The 16,066-nt window shown below is 43.1% G+C and overlaps 1 protein-coding gene across 1 annotated transcript in view; it reads left to right on the top strand.

Moving 5' to 3' along the window:
• The window catches only part of LOC147701266 (IgGFc-binding protein-like), a 933,218-nt gene that overhangs the window by 384,822 nt on the left and 532,330 nt on the right, over nucleotides 1–16,066 (top strand). Inside the window, exons 14-15 of the mRNA XM_086929331.1 lie at nucleotides 4,322–4,889; nucleotides 7,929–8,524. Of these exons, the coding sequence (XP_086785457.1) occupies nucleotides 4,322–4,889; nucleotides 7,929–8,524 (1,164 nt within the window). The remainder of the gene's footprint in view (nucleotides 1–4,321; nucleotides 4,890–7,928; nucleotides 8,525–16,066) is intronic.

Consider the following 16,066-nt stretch of genomic DNA (forward strand, 5'->3'; position numbering starts at 1 on the left):
TCTGGTCACAGGTCCATGGGGCGCTAGAACCTATTATTGACGGTCCGTTGGAAATTGATCCGCTGGTGTTTCTGCTGGGTTACACAGCACAGGTCCCGAAGAACCATAGAAAATTCACCAACGTAGTGTTACTGTTAGCGAAAAGACGACTGGCGTGCAGATTGGGGAGGGGACGGTCTCCCAAGTTTAAGGACTGGATAAGGGACATGGTGCACTGTCAGGAACAGTATGGCATATACTCAGAAATGCAACCCATAGCGTCTAGGCCGGCTGATATTTGGGGGCCACTTCAAACATATTTTATGCAGATAGCAGCACAGGAATTGACAAACACGGTTCCTGTGGAGGCGGGAGGACTTACCCCCACAGAAACATCAGAATAGATGGGTGTAGGACACTTTCAGGGATGTGATATATGGCGGGTCGAGGACTATTCCAGAGGGATTCACTTGGCAGCACTGGGTGATGGGCTTGCGGTGCCTTGTAGGGCCTGGGATGGGAATAGGATATTGATGATGTAGGGGAGTGAGGCTGATGCCCCCCTTAGACCATACACAAGGTGGGTAAGGCGAAGCAGGAAATGTAGATTTGTAATGTCGCATCGGCAAGGCCCTCAGCCATATCCTCACATGTCTGTAAATGATGTATATAGGCGGAAGAGGGGGCGGATCTCCACTGCCGGCGGGGCGGGAAATAAGACGTACTGCCATGTATTTAAAGTTGAAGAGCGATATATGCTTCAGGATGATCATATGGTTTACGTACCACTAGACTGTATGCATGTCACTCCCCTTGATGTCCTAGAGAGACTGGTCTATTGTAACCAGATGCTATGGTCGATAGAACATTGCGCGGCCTGCCCGGAGAGGGTTGTCAGCGGATTGCTGCGTCATTGTATACTTTCTATGACACTTTTACATTCCTCTTTAATCAAAGTGAATTGCTGCCGGCCATGAATGGTTGTAGGCACGAAGCTGTGTATGTGAGCACGTGTGTTAATAAAGGTTTTTGAAACTTTAAAAAAAAAAAAAAAATGCAAATTACCCGAGGTCCCTCGCTACCTTTACGGGTCCCCTTGTTTTATATGCTAATGGGCTCGTTGCGGGGGCATAATGCGGGTAACACATTGCCTGTCAGCATAACTGCTGGTTTTGGGGATGGTTATTGTAGCAGAAGCAGACTGCTGTTGGCGCTGGCTGTATTTATCGAGCCAGATCGTTGATTGCTTTATATCTTAAAAGACAATTGCTAATTGTGTTTTGAGTCTCGACACTGCGCTTGTTATCCTTTTTTCATAATCTTTTGTTTCCTTTTGCTCAGCTGTTGTATTTGTGGTGAATTGTTTGTTGTACTATTGTCTGGGCTAGTACACGCAAAATCCCAATTACCCAATGGGAGTGTTGTCTTTAAAGTGTTCTGCAAATCTGTCCTTGGTACCATTGGGTCGTTGTTATCTAGGTTATCTTGATGATTAGATCTACATTTCGCATTGGAAAGTTGATTATCGGGCAGTGGGTCAGTCGCTGGGGTGACTATTTGCAGGGCAGGTGTAGTCACACCAGGCAGGGTTCATATTGCCTATGTTGATTCCTTGTTTCACATTGTGCTCTTTGCGGACTGTTGACGCTGCTGAGGCCTTTGTATGGGAATGCTGGTACTGAGGTGGGTCCTGACTAGATGCTGATAATTTCCTAATTTCTGTAGTAGGAAACTGAGGTAGAGAGAACAGTTATTGGGGAACAGCAACATACTGCTTGTATTAGTTTGGCGTTGGATTGTGCTTTTGTGATCAATTTTTTAAGAGCTTCCATTTTGCGGTCAATCCCTGTAGTGTACACTGCAAGTCTATGTAGAAGGTCGACTTGGAGGTCAAGTTTGTCTGAATTATAGTTTAGCGCAGTTACTGTGGACTGGAGTGTTTGCAAAAGTTGAGGCCAAAGTGGATTGGGTTCAGTTGCAGCATGGTCGAGGCCTTCATGTGGGTTCTGGATCTTATTAAAGTCAGAATGAAAGAAGGATGGATCCAGTGGAGAGCGGTCATTATGCTCACAATGCATTGTTTTGGAGTTGTCGTAACTAACAGGTTCTGAAGGAGTCATTGGGATCAGTAATTTGATGTTACCTGCTGAGGACCTGATCCATTGCGCTGCTTGGCGGCAGGGATATTCTTGCTCCCAGCTAGTTCAGTAGTATTAGTTTGTATATTGAATACATGACACAGGGATGACTTCAAAATGGAACGAGATTCTCACATACATTTAACTGGAAGATTAAAAAAAAAAAACTTCAGTGCCCATCAAAATGTTATTATTTTAAAAAGTATGAAACAACACAAAAAATGGGCATCCTGTGAAAACAGACGTTGGACATAGAATTTGACCTGTTTTGAAGCAAAATTTATGAACATTCTGCTATTACACACGCATGTGTAATTGTGAGTAATTTGCGGAAAAAAGCTTACTCATGAGCACAAGAACAGCTGTTGTCTACCGCTGTTACTGTTTGGCTGCATTTAATACTGCAAGGGGCATTTTGCTCTAAGAACATCATGCTAAACACAGGGAAATGCTCCTTGCGTAATCCGGTGTAATTTTGCTGTAAATTATCTGTAAATTTACTACAGCAAATCACAAAGCTTACAACCACCCCGACTTAGAACAGATGGTGCTGGATTTAGATAAGGAACTCTTTTTTTCCTTTTTATTCAGCCCCTTAAAAATATATTATGCCTCAAAGGATTAAAAACCAATACTGTCTCTCACATTCTTTCAATCATTCAATTTCATATCCGCATTAAAACCTAAATGCTCATATACTTCAGACTGCTCCACAGAGAAAGCTTTAAATTAAACACCTCCTATTCCAACAAAATGTCTTTCATGTGTGCCACACTTTTCTCACAAGACTGAGGATGATCTTTTTGAATTTATGGAATACGTGTCCTCATTTTAGCTTCCTGGGCACCTTACATAACTATGAGAAAATCATGACAGAAAACCATTTTCTCTCAAACATGATTCATCAAATCCCAGCTGAGGTTCAACATTTTTCACTGGGTAAAATCACCTAGAATTCACCTCAAATCCTAAACGTAGGGCCTTATTACGAGTATGGTGGCCCTTAGACCACCACTCTTGCAGTGGAGGTCCGACCACCACCACCCTGGCGGTCCAACTGGCATATTACAATAACTACTGCCATCGCCAAGATCCGGGATTCCACAGCGGTGTGGAAAGCATTCAGGAATCCCAGAAGTGCTGGCACTGTCAAGCAGAATCTGACCTGCCATTCTTCCAAGCATTTCACGGCGGGCAGCCCGCCATGAAATGCTTGCAGGAAAGGCATGGGTAGGTGCACCATCAGGGCCCCTGGGCTAACTTGCCCATGAGGTTGCATGTGGGGGCGCATGATGGGCCCCCCAAAAATTGCACAGCTGTGCGTGCACTGTGTGGAATGCATGACATGGTGCATGCCACACCGTGCATGAACATGCTTTAGGCACTGTCATTGCGACGGTATGCTGTTTAGGCTCTCCTTTGAGCCAGACGTATATAACACTGCCGCACCGCCAGCCCTGGATTCAACTCTTAATCTGGAGGGGGGTTCACCATGTGTTTGGCAATCTTCCTGAGACCACCAAGGTCACTGTGGCGGTCCTACATGAAGACCGCCAAACTTGGAATCAGTGCAATGGTATGGTACCACAAACAAATGATTTATACTGCGACTAAAATCTGTTATCACCCTTTATATTTGTAACTACTTGTGATCCTCGAAGACAGGCTTTCACTACAATGCATTTCAAAGGAAAAAATGAAAGCACAATATCACCCAAAAACCAAATGTAATAGGAATGCTTCTTATAAACCTACACCTAAGTTGTCCCATGAAAAACAAGCCATCTAGCCAAATTTTAAGGGTATGATTTATTTGTAATTAATGCCTATTCATGGCCCTTGGATATTAAGATTACTTTAAACTTCAGGACATAAAGACAGCTGCAGGCGAAAAAGACAGTTCTAGAGGCAACAAAGTGGTAGACAGATGCAGGTGCACCCATGAAAGTAGCAGTCCATCCTGGCAAGGGTTACTGGTGAGAATGCCCTTTAAGCTGGAAAGAAACTTTGGAATGTGGAGGTAAGAATGGGTTCCTGCTCTGGAAGTGTGGATATCCCATAGAGCCTTCATGGTTAGGTAGAGGGCAGGAGAGTGTTAGCCCACCCTGACAGTACAAATACACCCTGACCTGCCTGAGTAAGTAACTGGAACTGTACTTTGAATAGATGCTAATACTGATGTCTACATTCTGTGTTTTTTCCAGCTGAATGGTTTGTTACTCAACCTGCCCTACAGTGCTGATAATGGCAAGCTCTCAATTTATAAACAAGGATATCAATGTTACCTGCAAACCAGCTTTGGTCTCCTTGTCACCTACGACTGGCAGTCCTATGTTTCAGTCAAAATCCCAAGCACGTACGCGGGTGCGGTGTGCGGTCTCTGTGGTGACTTCGATGGAGACAAAAAAAAGGAGCTGACCACGAAGGACCACATCTTAACAACAGATGCAACAGTCTTTGGGAAGAGCTGGAAGGTCAGGGACGTCCCCGGCTGCTCCGAAGCTGACAAGGCTGACTGTAGTGATCTGCCATCGGTGGAGAAGGAGCAGAGAGAGAAGAAAAAAGACTGCTTTGTCCTGGTGGATCCTAATGGCCCATTCCGGGATTGCCGTGCTGTCATTGACCCAGAGGGCGCCTTCAAAGACTGTGTGTACGACGCTTGCTTCTACAAAGGGCGCCAGGACATCATATGCCAGGTCATCGCTAGCTATGCTGCTGCTTGCCAGGATGCTGGAATTAAAGTCTATTCATGGAGGTCTGCCACATTCTGCAGTGAGTACAGTCGAAGGTAGACACTGGGTTAGAGTAAAATGCTGTTAATGTACTGGGTGAGAATGCACATAAATACACATTTCTGCAAAACAATTGCACCACAGAAAACTCCTAATCATTCTATTCCAAATCTGACTGGACCATCATTCCTGATTTTGCTGAAGGATTAACAGATTTCGAGTGTATCAATTACTGTCCACATTTCTGAAATGTATGCCCAGACATCGTAGAGAGTTGTCTTCACATCCAGCTCCCTAGGGAATGGCAGTGATCGCAACTTCCAGTCCTGGAGAGTGCATAATGACAGCAACATTGTGAGCTAGGTGGGAAAGGTGGAGTTAACAAAAATGCTTACATTTTAATAAGCATTGCTGCAGCCAGAGTGGATACACCACACAGACTACCTCTTGTAAAGGAGGCAGAGTTGACCTCTTATTTGGGTTATTTCTGCCAAATATATCTTTTTTGTTATTTACTTTGAGTATTGTTCATGTGTGGATTATTTCTCTTGTTCTGAATAAGCCCATCTAACCAATGTTGCTGTGTTATTTGAAGTTAATGTAACCTGCTGTCACTCTTGTTTTCTATTTAAGATATGAATATAATTCAAGTAGTGCAAACACACAGAATATAGTACAATTTGCACAAAAATATTTACTGGTAGACTAAACGAAATAACTTAATTAAATCATTACTCTGATCTTGAAATTGCTCTTTACACATTGCTATTGCCAATGTTAACCATCTCAAACATTCCATTGAAAAATAAGCACATTAATATTATTCTAACACACAACAATGATTCATTTCCATAATTGACTCTTTCCAAAATCCCAACCTTGTTGCACAGAGCAGACGAGGGCTAATAACATTAGACTATAGAGAGTAATTTAGGTCATCCAAAGTGTTGCACTGAAGACGTTTTGCGTCAGTGGCACATTCAGGAAAAGGAGATGCTGTAGCCAGTGTCTTCAGATGTAGTCGAGCTAAGTAATGATCATTTCTTTAGGACACATGGAGCCTCATTTATGGGGTTTTGACTGCCTTATATCAACGTGAAAGGGCAGCAATGCACCCTATTTATCTAATACAGTGCATTCCTGTCCTGGCCCCCAGATCCGGCACCATTTCAGCAGCCTAGTGCCAATGCAGACATCCTTGCATCAGCGAGTAGAGGTGCCTGTATTGTCAGCAGGATTGTTTTTGTGCAGGATGGGGCATCTTCCAGCACAGAAACAATCCTAAGAAGCTAAATGCAGCACAGAGGGATCATCGAAGAGAAATAACGTTATTTCTCCTCCTTATGCCTCACCTCAGGAAGTGTAAGGTTTTGGTATTTACTAAGGATTGCATGGTGTTGTAATTCTGGATAAGCGCCAAAATCAATAATTGTTGCATGGGAACAACAAACGCAAAGCCCATGGAACGCCTCTCGGGTGCAGAGTAAGACAACGCAGCAATTTGCGCTTCCTTGCTTTACTCCATATCCATAAGGCCATTCAAATTCAAGAACAGTGGCTTTGTGAGGCCTCATAGATATGATATCAAGGTTTGTGCCACTGGAGCGTCCCAAAATGTGAATATCAGCCAGGGCATGGGGCTCATAAAGATGTCTGTAGTCACTGGTCCATGTTTAACGTTGAATTAAATATGGTGGTGATTACAGGAACAATATTTTCGGACAAAAGTTCCAGATTCAAGGTTCTAAGGAGTGAAACCATCTACCACCCAGTTCTTAATTTGAGCCAGTGGTTGTCAGTAGGGAGCACCAGCACTTATATTTGTGGACCTGCACGTATTTCATCACATAACATATTTATCAAGTGCAGGAGAGGGAAAACAAACAAAAGGGTAAGACAGAGGAAGCAAAATACAGAACAACTATCACAAAGAGAGACAGTAGAAACCTATAAGAGTGAGATAAAGGACCAGGAAGTGTCTTGTAGTTGATTAAAGACTACCAGCCATGGTATTCTGCAACCTTAACTTTAATTGCACCAGCCGCTAGCTTCCGAGCAGACCCTTGGGCACCAGCACTCTTTGTTTCACAAATTAGGAACTGCTCTCACCTACCACCAAAGGTGGAACATTGAAAAAGATTTGGAAGATTAAAGGGTATATCGGAAGGTCTTATCTTGAAAGTAGTCCAGAAGCCGGATTGGATTTATGCAGTTCACGTTGGAATTTAAACAGAATCTTTGGTTCAATCTGCAGCCAGTGAAAAGTCCTTCTGATTGTAGTAAGAGTTGGCATTTTTATACATTTGTGTGCAGTTAGTCCATGGTACGCTGTGTTTATAACCAGTCCTAGTTTGGCCATCTCTAGATAGAGAACACTACAATTAACTAATCTGTTGATCACCCTTTTCTGTATACAGAGACTGGAGAGAGGGGCGGCTGTCTATCAAGTCTGTCTGTACTACCAGCAGAATTACCTCAGGTTTACTGTTATTAAACTTGAACGAGTTTTGGTTCATCCAGGGCTCTGTAACTTTAAAACTAGATAGAAAACTGAGGCCCTTTACTGAATGTTTTTATAATCTTCATAAGAATGCTATATCACGTGATGCTTAGATATGCGATTTATCTGTAAGATCTTTCTGTAGATTTTGAAAATGCAGGGGGGAGCTACGACAAGTAAGTATGTGTGTTAAGGACATAAGAGACCAGAACAGAGAAAATTAATGCGGACTCTGTGTTTAATTTACACAATATTACTCAACAGAAGCAATAGTGCTTCATATGGGTTTCCATCAATGGAGCAGGGATAGCAAACACTATTCTTTTCCATGTAACACGATTAGCACAGAACATGTATTGTATCTTGGCTTGTTTTCCTAGATCCCTGAGACTCAACCATGAATTTTTCCGAAAATTAGGAAAAGCTCAACTTGTTAAGCCATGTGTGAACAATCCAGACTCATGTGCATCACACTACAGACACAACCATAGAGAAAAGTAATAAAGAAAGCACATAGAGTGGACACTGTTTCAAGAGCATATCTTTGCTAATGGGTTCTCTTCTCTCTCTTTATTTCAGGCCCATCCTGTGGAGCTAATAGTCACTATGAAACATGTCCTAGTGGCTGCCCCGCCACCTGCTACAGCTTCACTTGCTCCGTGGAATGCAATGCGAACTGCAAGGAAGGCTGTGTATGTGACGAAGGTTTTGTACTCAGCGGTAGCCAGTGTGTTCCCATCTCCCAGTGTGGGTGTCAATACAATGGCATCTACTACAAGCCTGGAGAGGTTTTCTACCCCAATGACCTGTGTTCCAATCAGTGCACCTGTATGGGAGGTGGACTCATAGATTGCAAAGCATTTTCTTGCAAAGCTAATGAAGAATGTAAGATTGTCAATGGCATCCAGAAGTGCCATCCCATTGGTTCAGCCCAGTGCTCGGCAGCAGGTGATCCTCATTATCGCACTTTAGATGGGCTTCCCTTTGATTTTCAAGGTACCTGCACATACACACTGTCAAGAACCATCTCCCTTATAAATGCACTGGTCCCCTTCACCATCAATGTTGAGAATGAAAAGTATGGAAATGGAAAAGTGTCGGTGACTAAGATGGTTGTGGTTTTCATCTATGGATACGACATTATGCTCCTGCAGAACAAAAGAGGAGTTGTCAAGGTAAGCCTGGATCATGATCTGCCAATATGTCCTTCGTTGCAATGTTCTAAACTTTCTGTAATTCAATCAGTCATTCATAACATTTAACATTGTTGCTGACATTTACTGTGATCTGCAAGTTCTGCATTACATCCAAGTTGGATAAACTAAGTACCATTAAACTGGTAACATTAACACATTTACAGGCATTAAACACGTAGAAAGTTCAGCATGCGGTGCTATATATAAGCAAATTGTTATACCTCATAGTTCAATATCCATGGAATTGAAACATATAACTGCCCCGTACCTCCACAAGTTTGACCTCCACAGGCTATTGACACTTGCCCTTAATTATTGATATTTTACACTGACCTGAAAAACTACTGGAGTTGTATCAATATTTAAATTCAATGCATTTATTTATTTATTTGGCTCACAATGCACACAAATAATGACATGATCACTTGACAGCACAAGTAGGGAAGGCTAGAATAGCAGGATCTATGTGGAACAGAGATTAGGGATTAATAATCGAGGAGAGCCTGGGGATGAAAATGTTTACTAGGAGATGAACAAGATTCTGTCTCTCAAATAGGAAGGGTGAGTGGTTTAGAAAGACGCCGCTTGTGGATTTCACAGTGTGTGTGTGTATGTGTATGTGTAGGCGTGTGTCTGTGGACTATTTCAGTCATTATACTACTGAAATTGTATTGCTCAAACACTGCTATGAAAATAAACATGAAACAAACATCTCTCGGAACACACTTAATAATGGTCTACCTACAGACACTGGGGTAACCCTGACCTTTACAATCACAGGTTTTAACGTCTTTATTTCGAAGATTTCTTCATAAAAGACAGCAAGTAAAAATACATACAAATTTACATCATGACTATAACAAATATTAAAAGTGGTTATAAGTAGCCATCAAGACGTTTTATAAAAATCTATTAAATAGTATCACATGACGTTTTACATAGATCATTAAAAAAGATTTACAAATCACAATTCATACATTCAAACTATGAATTATTACACTAAGTATATTCCCTCTTATACAGTTGTCATAGTAGTCTTAATTATGTGTCTGACCCTAATGGTCCATGCCCATCCAATGTATTTCGCCACGCCTATGGTGATCCACTCAACTGTATTATATCTCATGGTTAGCAGCGCTTCTTCCCACATCTGTGTATTAATCCTACTACAGATGGGTTTTAGCCATTTCTGACGCGGCGCACAGTATGCTGGACAAACAAAAAGAAAATGACCCATTGTTTCCTTTTGCTCACTACACCAGGGGCAGTGCAAAGATAGATGATTATGCCATTTGTTGGTAAACTACCTTATTGGCAACGCGCCAACTCGAAATTGATGTTAGAGTTTCTTATCTGCACTTTTGGTAATCTTGTCCCAGTATATCTCAGCGTGGGAAACCACTTTATGGAGCAAAAAGAAGCCAGTCAAGTTTTGTTTCTGTGAGAGCAAAACCAAATCTTCTTTGACTGTGGCCCAAAACATTAGTTTAAATTCTTTTTTTGGCGGAAAGACCTGGTTTCCCGGATCTGACCACAACATATAAAGACCCATCCTATAGAGAATTTCCTTTACATTTTTAAATCAGGATAGATTCCCTGACCCAGGTATCGATCTCACATCCAGAATTTCATTTGCAAACATAGAAAGTTCTGGAGTGGACCAGATGCGTCTCCAAAGGGCTACCATCCTATATTGAGCCTGTTTTTTAATTGATTGGCAGCCCATATCTAACATAAGGGGGAGTGATGGAGTCGATAATGGGAGACCTACCAAACTACGGAGAAATTTATTCTGGATTTTGTCCAGTGAGGCAAGATCTACATAACCCCACAGGTCCGAACCGTAGAGGATGGCAGAGCTAATTTTGGCATTAAATATTTTTAGGGCTGGCAAGACTCTTTTGGTTTGGGAGCAACGTTGTTCTTTGACAAAGCAACCCGATAAACGGACAAATTTTAGGTAAAGTGCCTCGATCTGCTCCTTCCAGCGCAATCTATAGTCTATAACCACCCCCAGGTAGGTCATCACCCCTACTTGTTCCAAGATGGTACCATTCATAGTAACATGACCCCTTTGTGATCTATTCTTGGTCAGAACCATGAATTTGGTTTTCGAAACATTAATTTCAAGATCGTTTTCTGTACAAAACTCCACAAACGTATTTATTGCGGTCTGGAGACCCACCTGTGTTTTTGCCAGGATCAGAGTATCATCGGCAAAAATTAAAAGGGGGAATCTTGTCCCACCCAAAACTGGCGCATCTGTCGGGGTAGAAGAAAGAAACTGTACTACTTGATTAATGAAGAGTAAGAACAGAATTGGTGCCAGGACACAGCTCTGTCTTACTCCACGAGTCACTGGGAAGGGGTCTGTCACCTGGCCCTGGCGTCCCCATCTAACTCTAGCAAAGTTAGACTCATGTAGCCTGATGGTAAGCTCAAGTAATTCAGGTGGCATACCCATTCTCTTTAGGGCTTCTGACAATTTTCCTCTAGGGACCAAATCGAACGCAGATTTAAGATCCACGAACGCTGCGCATATGGTGCCATCTCCTAGGTGCACTGTCTTCCAATAGATCATGATAAATCTGAGCACTTGGTCGACAGTGCTAATACTGGCCCTAAAGCCAGCTTGTAGCGGGGATAGGATATTTTCCTCACTCATCCAAGACTGGAGTCTACCCAGTAGCAACCTGCCAATTACCTTCTGCAGGGCGTCGATAAGACTTATAGGACGATAATTCCCCGCAAGGGTCTTATCACCTTTTTTGAATATAGGGAGAATTTCGGCCCCTTTCCATGAGTCTAGTATACAGGCTCCTCTAGAAATAGCATTGGCTAAAAAGGTTATATAAGGGACCCAGTTTATTATATCAAGCTTAAAAAGATCAGCCGGAACGCAGTCCATACCTGGTGCTTTGCCATTTTGTATCTGTTTTAATGCAATCTCTGTTTCACATTCTGTAAAAACTATGATCTCACTAGTAGCTATGGGAATGGGAGGCAGATTACTCTCCCCAATATTAAGATTGCCTGTTAGATTGCCACAGAATTGGGCCGAAAAAAATACAACCCAATCCTCGGCTGAAACGTAGTTAACTGGGGTTTGCGAGTCCCATGACCCTCCCCACTTCACTACCTGCCAAAATTTAAGTTGGTTAGTAGACAGACTGGCCTCATATAGTTCCAGCCAACGTTGGTCATCCCATGCAGTCCTTGCTTGGTTTAGCACTTTCTTATATTTGGCCCTCTCTATTTTAATATCCATTGTTACCCTGGACTTAATAACAGCAATCAAAGAACTGTGTGCTGTGCGACAGGATTTATTTTACCATTTAGCGCCCAGGGGTTTTCTATCAATTTTTGACGAGCCACCCTGCTTTGTAAAGAAGGATTTAAGTTTATCAAAAAGGGACTCATGGATTGCAGTAATTTGCTCCAATGGCCCCATTATATCCAGCACTGATTTTACTTGTTTAGTAGCATCTACAACTTCCATTGCAATTTTTTCAATAGTGTCGGGGACTTCCAGAATCCGATCCCAGCGTACCCTACGACAACCATTTGTAAGAAATGTCTCAGCCGTAGTGTACTTTGAAGCGTTCCTTATCGGCAAGCCACCATCCACTTTCAAGTTTCTTAATAAGCGATTGTGATCACTTTCTGGCCTATCTACTATTTCCATATCCTCTAATAGGCGCCAATACTCTATTTTAATAAGGAAATAGTCTATGCGGCTGTTACTATAGCCATTATCAAATGTGGCTTTTCCTGCTTTGTCCGAAATGGATCTCCCGTTTGCTGCCCTAAGATCCCACTCCAGACATAACCCAAGCCATTGCAGAGCAGCATCAGTAACTTTTTTGATTGGCGATAAGGCAAGGCTGGGAATATTCCATATTTGGTCTGTCTCACCATAACAATTATCTTCCATAACTGGTAGGGGTTCAAACGTACAGTTTAAATCCCCTGCCACTGTTACACACTTGTCTCGGCCAATGCTGTTCAGAAGGAATTCTAGGTCCTCGATAACTTCAGGACTCTTACCTCCCACTCGACCCCTTGCATATATATTGATTAAAAACAAGTCCTGTTGGTTTACTCTGCTGAGTTTAAGACCCTGTAAATCAGCACTAGTGACAGATAACTCATGGGTCTTGTAGCATAGTGATTGTTTTATCAAAATTACAAGTCCCCCAGACGGGCAACCCTTTTGCCCTTTATGAGCTGGTTTATGAAAATTCAAATAACCAAGGCGAAAAATAGCATCAGTTTACCAACTTTCTTGAAATACAACAATATCAAATTGCTCAATAAATTCCCCCCATTCGACCATGTCCATTTTCCCCTTCAGCCCCGCAATGTTCCAAGACAATATCCTGAGTGTATTTACAAGAGCTACCAATGGCTCATCAGGTATGGCTACATTCCCCTCATTTTCCTCATTTAATAAGGGGTTGCCTATGCCATCCTCTACCAAATTAGTAACATTAGAACTATTTCTTGTTAGATCACCCAAAAGATTTTCTGCATTATTGTGTGAATTTTCGGTGCTAGTGTCCGTCACCTGGGTACTTGGGAGATGAGGGGATATTTTCCCAATAGAGAACCTGGGCACCCTATTGTCCTGTTCCATTATCCCCCCGTTATGTCAATCAACGCCATCCAACCCGCACAACGGTGCAAAGCGATTCGAGAGATGAGGCACGAGCATAGGGTAAGTAGCCACTTCTGGGGGGTATCTTCCTCTAAAACTAACGTTTTGGTTGAAATGATTTTGTGGAGGAAACTCTCTCCCCATGCTAAGTTTAGGGTAGAAATAATGCAGGGACAAAGTTTGAACATCACCCACTCTTCCAAATCTAGGTTCTCTACTAATAAACTTAGCTACCCATGGCTCCCTGAAGCTGATGACGACACAATCCCCTTCAAGGTCTTTTTTACTAAAACCCACCCAGTCTACTCTCCTAACAGTAAGGATTTCAGTTTTTGACATTGGTGGGAGTGGACGGTTCTTATTTAACCAAAATGTTACTTTGTTGTGTAAATCACTGTGAGTTTCCACCCTACCCTCTCCCAGTGGGGCTACTCCTGTCAGGATTACGGTGTATGGTAGTGATTCAGGAGGGAGATTCACGCATTGTTTCCTGGATGGAATAGTTTTCCTGATCTGTGTGTTTTGGACTGCTGAGCGGGATGGTTTGGCTGAACCTTATGCGGTGGACTGTGGTTTGTTACCCGAATTAACTTTATGGGGGATACTCACCACAGCAATCTGCTTATTTGTATCTACGACAAGTTTCTGCTGGGGGACCTTCAACGAAGATGATACATGTTTTACAGTTTTCCCCTTGTCTCCATTACTCAGCACCTTTTTCTGTGCATTCATTTGCACTGGGCCCTTAGAGCTGCTAGATTGTTGGAGATTTTTCAAAATGTCAGAATTTTCCCTCACTAATGTTTCCATAGAGTCCATTTTAACATTAAGCAGTCTAGTTCGTTCAAATAAGGGCAAGAGGAGAGATTTAATCAACACCTCAATTTTATCTAATAGAGTACCTTCTACATTATTATCTGAATTATTATTACTCCCCACAGGGTTTGGAGGTATCACTGTTGTGTTCCTTTGGGGCGGAATCTCACTATTGGTTTTCTGAACCTTTTTATTACCCCCCTTCTGAGTCGAATCGTCCCATTTCCTTTTGTTAGATTTGTGCATATTCATGGTCTCCAGAGATGATGGATGTGTTTCGGGCTCTGGGCTTATAATGAAACTAGAGGAAGTCGAAGTATCAGTCTCAGAGTTAATTGTCTTGTGATGTGAAAAACCAACTTCTAATAAGGAATCCTGAGTGTTTTTATCAACACCCCCCTCTAGCTCTGACTCGGGGTCAGCAGGCACAGTTTCTGTAACTATAACATTACCGGCTGCGGAATCTAATTGTGTTAATGGGACAGGGGAAACAGCTTCACAAATATTTCCTAAAGATGAACGCTTACCCGTGACTAAGTCAAGAGATAAGCGTTTTTCTGCAAGTGCAATTTCTTCTTGCCAACCGAAAAGAAGTCTCTACGTGCAGCTCAAAAAGACTATTATGCTGCGATCAAGACAGCAAAAAGCAGGTACTATTCGGACAGAATCGAGAAGGCTGATAACAACAGCAAAGAGATCTTCTCGATCGTCCAAATTTTTTTATCTCCTTGTGCTGCCCAACCCCTGCTCCCCTCTTCCGCTCAATGGTATGAAGAACTGTCCTGCTACTTTACGGACAAAATTGCTAAAATCCAACTGGACTTAGAAGCAGTTCAAAAGTCCTCTGTGACTCCACTTGCCCTTCTATCATCGGATAGGCGATGCTTAGAGGATCAGTTTGTTGCTTTCCTCCCGGCCTCGGAATCTGAGATACGGCAAATCCTGGCAGCGTTAAAGTCCGGATCCCCTTCAGACCCCTGCCCGGCTAGGGTTTTGGGAGGGATAGTGGATATCATTTATCAAGAGGTGACTCAGATCACCAACCTCTCCCTTTCCACGGCCTTAATTCCGAGAAGTTGGAAGGAAGCAAAACTGCTCCCTTTGTTAAAAAAGGCTGGTCTAGACCCATCAATGCCATCGAGTTATCGGCCTATCTCATTGTTGCCAGCCCTGGCGAAGGTGTGTGAGAAGGTAGTTTTTAAACAGCTGGATAGTTTCATCGAGTCCTCTCACGCCCTTCACCCTGCTCAGTCAGGGTTCAGAGCGGCATACAGCACCGAGACAGCACTAGTTGAGGTCTCGGAGGCAATTCGAGAGTGCTTGGACGGGGGTGGCAGAGCGGTCCTGATTCTACTGGACCTCTCTGCCGCCTTCGATACGGTGCCCCATGCCCTGCTCATTGCAAGACTGCGAGCCGTCGGCATCTCAGGGTTGGCCCTTGACTGGTTGTCATCGTTTTTGAGTAACAGAACGCAACAGGTCTGGATACCCCCTACTATTCGGCCCCGAAAAGACTGACCACTGGTGTTCCGCAGGGTTCTACGTTAAGCCCTTTATTGTTTAACGTTTATATGACCCCCTTACTTTATCTGGCGGAACAGCTTGGAGCCAAGATAATAGCCTACGCTGACGACACACAGCTGCTATTCACCTGGCCTAAGGGTGTGTCCGATCCATTAGCAGTCCAGTATTGCTTGTCGGAAGTATTTCGGTGGCTTGCACAAGTCCAACTTAAGTGCAACGAAGACAAGTCCGAGGTCTTGCTTTTTGGCTCTTTCCCTGACAACTTCAAGGACCAGATTTGGCCCCCGGACCTGCCCTGCCCTAGTACGATGGGTGGCCCAGCTAAGAACTTGGGAGTTTGGTTCGGCCAGGACCTGAAGTTCTCGGACCATATTAAAAAATTGACCGGCATCTGTTTTGGTACCTTGCGAGCCCTGAGAAGATTTTTTCCTCTTCTTCCCAGGGCAGCCAAGGAGACGGTTCTTCGAGCCCTGATTTTATCTCGGCTCGATTACGCTAATGCCTTATTTAGTGGCTTGCCTGCG

This window comes from Lissotriton vulgaris, chromosome 7, assembly GCF_964263255.1.
Source record: "Lissotriton vulgaris chromosome 7, aLisVul1.2, whole genome shotgun sequence".
Taxonomy (NCBI): domain Eukaryota; kingdom Metazoa; phylum Chordata; class Amphibia; order Caudata; family Salamandridae; genus Lissotriton; species Lissotriton vulgaris.